Source organism: Volvox carteri (genome assembly GCF_000143455.1).
Source record: "Volvox carteri f. nagariensis unplaced genomic scaffold VOLCAscaffold_93, whole genome shotgun sequence".
Lineage (NCBI taxonomy): Eukaryota > Viridiplantae > Chlorophyta > Chlorophyceae > Chlamydomonadales > Volvocaceae > Volvox > Volvox carteri.
The window spans coordinates 378,918-386,723 of NW_003307636.1; the positions used below are offsets into that span (position 1 = coordinate 378,918).

General features: G+C 54.5%; 2 protein-coding genes across 2 annotated transcripts in view; both read left to right on the forward strand.

Moving 5' to 3' along the window:
- The window catches only part of VOLCADRAFT_99708 (uncharacterized protein), a gene marked incomplete at both ends in the record, with an annotated part of 7,543 nt that extends 7,058 nt beyond the window's left edge, over window positions 1–485 (forward strand). The window contains one exon of the mRNA XM_002958379.1: window positions 366–485. Coding sequence (XP_002958425.1) covers window positions 366–485 — 120 coding nt within the window. The remainder of the gene's footprint in view (window positions 1–365) is intronic.
- A 243-nt stretch (window positions 486–728) lies between these two features.
- Window positions 729–7,806, forward strand: part of VOLCADRAFT_108129 (uncharacterized protein) — a gene marked incomplete at its 3' end in the record, with an annotated part of 11,311 nt that continues 4,233 nt past the window's right edge. The window contains exons 1-7 of the mRNA XM_002958380.1: window positions 729–1,144; window positions 2,124–2,175; window positions 3,363–4,757; window positions 5,307–5,426; window positions 6,169–6,366; window positions 6,418–6,671; window positions 6,906–7,489. Of these exons, the coding sequence (XP_002958426.1) occupies window positions 1,095–1,144; window positions 2,124–2,175; window positions 3,363–4,757; window positions 5,307–5,426; window positions 6,169–6,366; window positions 6,418–6,671; window positions 6,906–7,489 (2,653 nt within the window). The 5' untranslated portion in view covers window positions 729–1,094. The remainder of the gene's footprint in view (window positions 1,145–2,123; window positions 2,176–3,362; window positions 4,758–5,306; window positions 5,427–6,168; window positions 6,367–6,417; window positions 6,672–6,905; window positions 7,490–7,806) is intronic.

The window sequence follows — 7,806 nt, forward strand, 5'->3', positions numbered from 1 at the left end:
GGCGGGGCGGGGGTGGGCGCTGAGGGCCTGTGTACGTATGTTTGTATGTTTGCTTGTTTGTTTGTATGTGTGTATTGGGGGAAAGGGGGAGAGAGGGAGGTTCTTCAGTCCCAGTCCTCGTGCGTCGCATGTGTGTGTGTGTGTGTGTGTGTCGGTTGTTGAGTTTATGATGGTTACCGTGTTCCCGACCGATCATCCGAGTGCTCCCTTCTGTGCCCCCTTTCTCCCCGCCCTGCCTTGCCCTGCCCTGCCCCGTCTGGGCTCTGTCGCGCTTCTCGTCTTTTTCTCCCTCTAGCGACCTCCCCCCCACTTCCCTCCCCCCCACTTCCCTTCCCCCCCCTTTCCCCGGGCCCCGGGGGCCTCAGGCCGGCTCGGTGGCCCTGCTGGTGCCCTCCCTGGAGGAGTCCCCCCTCGGTGTGCTGCTGGGGGACGGAGTGATGCACATCTCGGCGGACTTGTTGGTGGAGGTGATGGAGGCGCTGTGAAGTTAAGGGGGTTTGGTATGTATGTATGTATGTATGTGTGCATGTATGCATGTATGCATGTATGTATGTATGTATGTCGTAGTGTGTATTGTTGGCCCGGAGACGTGTGTGATGAATATGGGGTGTGATGTTGGCCGACTGGGGGTGGGTCTGAGCAGTTCGAGTTGGTGTTGGTGAGGGTGAGGGTAGTTGGAAGTTGGTTGTGTGAACCGGGAGCCTCTGAGAACATCTGAGGGGCCCTGGGAAGTTAGGACGTTCAGTACGTCAGTTAAAGCTGTGTATGTATGTATGTATGTGGTGGGGGGAATGGTCAAGGGGTTGCTGTGTGTGTGTGTGTGTGTGTGCAGCATCAGCAGGAGTGGGGAAGGGGAGAGGGATGATGTACATACATACAGATACAGGAGAGGAAGAGGAAGGGGTTACTTCAACAGGTGTACTAAAGCACATTGGCATCCTGAAGAAATATCCGCTACTGCAAGTTTGCTGTAGTTGTATCATGCATCTGTATGTGTATATGTATGTATGCATGTATAGCATTATGCTGAGAGTTCTTGTGAAAAGCTGCATGAAGCCCGGTGCGCATCTGTATGTGTGTATGTTTATGTATGTATGTATATCTGTATATACGTGTGTGTGAATGGGGGGCATGGCTCGTTCTGGTGAGTGTGGGGGTTACGGCAGTTCCCTCCCTCGCGGGGCCTCCCCCGGCCCCCTTGGAGCCCACCAGCTCCCGTGACCATGTGGCCATGTCGTGGACCTTGTTGATATTCCTTTCCTGCTGCTCCGTGACCTATTTTTCTTGCTTGTTGGAAGAGCGAATGGAAAACAGTATTAGTACTTGTTGGCCAATTGGCAATGACAGTTGTTCGTTGTAAGGTTGGTGGTGCTGCGGGGAAGAAAGGCGGCGTCCCCACGTCTAAATGAATACAACCGTGTAGGAAAGGGCTGGTGGTGGTGGTGGTGGTGCTGCTGCTGCTGCTGGTGTCGCGCGCCTCCATGACGGCGACTGCCGGAAGCGCCGCTGTGCTTGCTTTTTCTTGTCTTGAAGAGCTCTTGGGACTGTCATTTTTGCTGCTGTTGCCGTTACTGCTGCTGCTGCTGCCGCTGCTGCTGCTGCTGCTGCTTATTCACATGACCTAATGAGTGATTTAGTATAAATTTGCATTTGTGTTTGTAATTGCATATCGGATGAAACCCCGAGTCTAGTATCGGTACCAAACTATCAACAAACAATGTAACTGTATAACGGTGCCAGGGGGGTTACAGGGGGGTGGGAGGTTAGGGGGTAAAACGGGCCGTGTGCCGCCAGCTCATCACCCCGATTTGAATCGCCTTGCCCTCTCAAGTGAATCCCCGGAGGAGCCTCTGGAGTTTGCAAGTCTTCGAGAGCCCTACACTGTCCGCTACGGTGTAGCGACCCCGGTGGGGCATCAACATAGAGATCTCGCACGCGGCTGAGGGGCGCTAGGGTTTTATGGTGCCGGAGGAATTCAGGGGGGGATGGGGGAGAGGGGTTTTTAAGGGTTTAGGGTTATAGCTACCCCCCAGTAACTTTAATACGGAATTGATGGTGTCGTACGTTGTTTGGATCTGTTCGCTTTACACTGTGTTGATTCTCTTGTTCTGTTGCTGCTGCAGCTGCGGCGATGACGACGGCGACGACGACGTTGTGCTTAACCTCGTGTGGCTGGTAAGCAGGTCCGCGGCTATCTCTACGCCCTTGCTTTTTTCGATCCGTAGTGATAACCCACATCTGCAGGATTGGGCAGGTAAAATGAGAGAGGTTTGCGTAGTGGCGGATGAGCGCAGAATCGCGACTTTGCCGAATAGGAGATGAAGGGAAATGGTACACGGAGATCTTTCGGGTTCCGCCTTCGCGAGGCCTAGGTATAAAGTTTCACGGAGAGCTCTGTATCATGGGTAACTACGGTAGCGATTGTCGCTACGGTTCGCAGAAGTGTCATCCGGCTGGCTGGAAGAAAACAGTCAGACGAGGAGCAAACAGGAGCAAGCAGTTCGGCCGTTTTCATCCTTCACGGGGCAGCGGTTAGGGACGATAAAGGTCAAGTAAGGAGATTAAGGAGGTTGCAAGGCATTCGTATCCAGCGGGTTCCGTCGTACGAATAAACGTGGCGTATGTATCGGCAATTAATTCAAAGTGCAGTTTATCGCCTCACCATGTCGCGTGTAATGTGCGCCGTTTGCCGGCGATGGAGGGGTTGTGTGGCGGAAAGGTTGGTACATTAGATTTTGCATCTGATATGCAGTCCGTGCGGAGATATATGAACAAGCTTTTCGTTGGAGTTTCTATTTCTTTAGCGGATAGCGATCCAGCGAGCTTTTGGCGACGTGACAGGACTTGGACAGCTCAGCTGCTCTCCAAGCTGCCTTTCATGGTTCACATATTAATCACATGAAAAGCTGCATAACTTCATTACTTTGTAAGGTATTTTTCCTGAGAAACCCTGACCTGATGGATTATACGGCGGTGACCGGAGTTAAAACGCGAGCGACTGCACAGTGAATAGTTGCATGATCACCTGTAACACAAAGTATAATGTGGTTAAATGTATAATGTCATAGTTAATGCATTCGTCGTTTACAGCAAGCTTGCAGGTGGAATCTCGACTCTGTTATCTCATTCCCATGAGAAGCCAAGCTTGTCATTGGCCTTGATTTTGCTTCTATATGATGATAGGAGCCTAAGTTCCAAGTAACGCATCTGGAATTGAAGGAATGGGGTCGGCGGCATCGAGACATAGAAGGCGCTCGGCAACCGTTTTCCCACAGGCGCAGACAAAAAGTGCCTTAGGGGAAGCCATTATTACAAGCGCAGCTGACAACAAAAATCCATCTTCGACGGGCGTGCCTCAACAGAGTATCGAAGTCAAGTCCACGCGCGACATCGCCGCTGGCGTTGAGCCTTTCAAGTCCCTTCAGCCACCTCGAAAACAAGCCCAGACAACATGTAAAATATCTTGCAGCAGGCACCTCTTATACGAAGGAACTTTGGTCGCGGTCAAGGCCGTAGGAGACGCCGACGATGGCCGCCCTCGCGCTCTCGCGAACGTGCAACTCGTGGTGGCCTGGCCTGAATATCTATTCCTGCAGCAGCAACAAGAAGGACTCGAAACAAGCGACCTATCTCCGGCCCACGTGCTTGCCAAGGTGGTCACGCTTCGCGTGGACCGCCTGCCCCAGGCTCTCCCCGATGTCCGCAACCCCAATAAGCCGCCCTTATCCCCAAGTACCGTGTCCTCTCAACCCACATCCCCCACAGCTGATCCAACAACATCACTACCCTCATTTCAGCAGCCACAGCTTCCCACAATCTCCCTTCCCCCCGGCCTAGAGCCCGGCTCCACCCTTCAATGTAATAGCGCCGCGCCCGTATCCACCGCACATTCTACCTCGTCTCTATCAACCATATCTCAGCGCCGAAACCCTACCTCCACCACCAACTCCCGGCGCGGGCAGCTATTGAACAAGGCTGCTGGGGGAGATGCCGCCGGCCCGCTACCGCCGTCGGCGACACCCTCCCGTACCATTACGCCAGCACCCTCCAAGTCTGCAGTCCTGCCTCCAATTGCACACGTCACCGCCACCGTCGAGACCGCTGCGGCGGCGGCGGGACCTCCGCCGAGCAGCGGCGCCGCCGCAGCGGCGTCGGCGGCGGGTGGTCCCCGAGCCGACGGCTTTTTCCTCCTGGCATCTCAGTGGTCCGGCACAGCACGAGACGGGCCCTGCGGTGGGCTGCATCTGCGCAGCTGCGCGCCTCCTGGAGCTGTAGCCCCGGCGGAGACCGGGCCCCAGGCACTAACCCTAGAGCTACTGCCGCAACCTTTTCTCTTCCATTTCGCACTGGTGTACCGGCGAGACGAGGCGACCGCGTTCCAGAGTGAGGTGCTCCACCAGCTGGGGTCATTGGTACGACGGACGCGGCCGTTGCGGGTGTACGATATGACTGCGGGGGGAAAAGTAGCGGCGGCACCGCCGTCGGCTACTATCGCCGTGTCCAGCCGGCCGGACCTTAGCACGTCACATCACCGGGCGACGCCGCCAACACCGTCAAGTTCAAAGAAAAGACCATCATCGTGCAGTGCACCGTCCACACCAGGAGGCGTCGCTGATGACGGGACTTTTGGGTGCGGGATGCTGGGTGGCGTGACGCTGGATGCCGGTGGTGGTGACGGTGGCGGAGTGACCGCGGCCGCAAATCTGTTGGTCCTGCTAAGTCCTGGGGTGTGGGAGTGTGATGACGTGGTCTCCGCAGTACGGCAGCTGCGACCTGCCACCGGCACCAGGCTGCAGCCACAACACCCATGTCCCAGCAGCAGTAGCAGCTGTAGTAGCAGCAATATCAGCAGATATAATTGCAGGTTTAGAAACTTGTTGCTGCTTTACGTGGACTCTGTGGATGTCTTTGGCGGCTATCACGTGCCCACACCGCGAAGCTCCTCCTCCCCGACTTCGGACCTTCTGGAAATGGCTACCCAAGTTGCAGTAGATCTCCGTACAATCTTTAATTCTGCGCCCCCAGACATAGCAGATCTGCTCACGGAGGTACGGTGGGGTTGACGGTTGGCGGTTAGCGGTTTATAAAAAGGTTGGATTCAACTGTAAGACGCCGCGCACTTATCCACTCATGACATTTCCGACCCCTTCCCCCCTCGCTACTGCTGCCGCTGCTACCGTTGCTACTGCTGCTAGCGCTGCTGCTACTGCTACTGCTGCTGCTATTGCAACGGCTGCTGCTACTGCTTCTGGTTCTGCTACTGCTGTTCCTACTGACGTCAATGCAAACATCCCCATCATCAGCAGGCGGAGGTCATTCCGTACAGACTCCACTCTCACGCAGCGGCGGCGGCGGTGCGGCGCGTAGTACAGCTAGGTGGCTGCGGGGCACGGCTGGAGCGGGAGGCGGTGGTTAGCGAACTGGAGGTGGGTCTGAAGCCCCGGGACGGTGTGTTGGAGATTTCTTAAAATCCGTTCCTCTACAAGCCTGCGGGCCCTGCGGCCTGAGTGGCTAACTTCTGCATGTACAGGCCGCATGGGCGGCTCCCCGGCCGCGTTAGCATACTTCGGACGCATCAAAGTACAAAGACAATACTGTTAACATTTTTTTCCTATTTTCAAACAAAAAATTTAAAAAAGTTACTTATAGAATAATGTTTTATTCTAAGAATATAAAAGATATAAGTAACACCCATTTTAGCATACGTTAACGAACAAAATATGGTTTTCGGCCAGGAACAATTAAATAAAAATCATTTTCAACTGAAAGAACAAACCAACTAAATTAATTCGGAAAGTTCAAATGGAAATAGATTCACTAACTATTAGTTTAGCACCAGGCAAAAACGAAACTCTTGCAATGCTACAACACCTTACCTTCTCCCACTATGTACGGCATTTTCTATTGAGTAAAAGTTGCTGCATTCTGCTTGCCGACCGATTAGTGATTCACCCTATCCCCGGCCCACAGTCTCCGCACCCGGATGATGTCGTTTTTCGTCTTGATGTCGCTGGCGTCTTCCACACACTAGCAGCTGCATGTCAACTGCTGATATGGTCCTCTCAGAGGCATCCCCTCATCACTCTCTCTCTCCACTTCCTCATATACTCACGCTAGTCCTCATATACAACGTTCCATACATGTGGACCACGTGGGCCTTTCCTTTAGGCCTATCTTGCCGCGTCATCAGCGGACGCGCAGCCGCCACGACCGTATCGCCCTACCGGCAGCTCGTCCCGCAAACTGATCCCCGCCTTCTATTACGAGGGCGTGGCGTTACGAGACCGCGGAGGCGGCCCCGAGGAGCCGTCCGCGGGCGCCGCCGCTGGCAGCGGCGGCGTTGGCGCCGCCGCCGGTACCCTCCAGGTGCGAGGTTGCTACCAAGCCGTCGTCACTTTTGACGCTGCCGCGTCGCAGATCCGGATGGATCTGTCGTACGTTCCATGGATCTCAGAATCGATGCCGCCGTACAGTCGGACAATTACGCTGCACTGGCAGCAGGAGGGAGTTGACAGAAGTGCCGGCAGTGGCGGTGGCGGCGGCGGAGGTACGGTAATTCAGCTGGGGGAGGTCGCTCCAGGGAGCAGCTTTCGAGCCAGATGGGAGGGACGAGTGGCTGTGATCGGCGGCGAGATGAGGCTGGCAGAAGACCGAGATGACGTCATCTTGAGGTGGGTTTGCCGTACTCCGGCATTGTACGATATCTGCCGTACGTACGTGTGCTAAAAATGCTTTCCCCGATATGTATGCGTCTTGAGGGCTCTGGTTCGCCAACCTATCTGGTGGTTGCCTGAAGGTGTTCTCTCCAAAAATGCGTTTACTTGCTTTTACCGCTACACAGCCGTACACTGAGTTAGCCGCTCCACATACCCAATGATGAATGAATGAACGAATAAATCCCGAAGGCCGCAGCCCTTCTTCTTCCATTTCTACATCGCGGGTGCACCAGATACCGCCGCTTCAGGCCTCTGCAGCCAGCTCGCTAGCAGCCTACATAATCACAGCTGCCCAGGGCGTCGAGTACGACTGTACAACAGTTGTGGGCGACCGAAGGACGAGCGGTACGGCGCCATGGACAGCAGTGCCGCAGTCCTTGCGGCGCTGTCGCGCGGCTCCTGGTCCGATGACGCATTTTGCGGCGATCTCAAACGTGCGGCAGCGACGGGGCGGCGAGTGCTGTTCGTGTACGATCCGGATCCAGCAGCGGCCGACCACGTGAATCCTGGATCTGCCGCACGCGGTGCGCCGCCCGGGGTGATCTCAGCGCTGCTGTCAGCGTCCGACATTTATCCGTACTTTAAGTCGTGCTGGTACGAGCAGAGCGCATGTATGTGGCAACTGTTACAGGCGGCGGGTTTTGCGCGGTGTGTACGGCAGCCACTGACTGAGGACGACAGCTTCCTGTACGAGCTTCAAGAGTCGCGGTGCGAGTTGGGCGGCTTGATACTTCTTCGGGAGCGGCGCTGGGTTTACTACGAGGGTGTTGCAGGTGTGTGTGTGTATGTGTGTGTATGTGTGTGTATGTGTGTGTATGTGTGTGTATGTGTGTGTATGTGTGTGTGTTTGTATGTGTGTGTGTTTGTATGTGTGTGTGTGTTTGTATGTGTTTGTATGTGTGTGTATGTGTGTGTGTGTGTGTTTGTATGTGTGTGTTTGTATGTGTGTGTATGTGTGTTTGCTTGTATGTGTATGTGTGTATGTGTGTGTATGTGTTTGTATGTGTGTGTTTGTGTGTTTGTATGTGTGTTTGTATGTGTGTTTGTATGTGTGTTTGTATGTGTGTTTGTATGTGTGTGTATGTGTGTT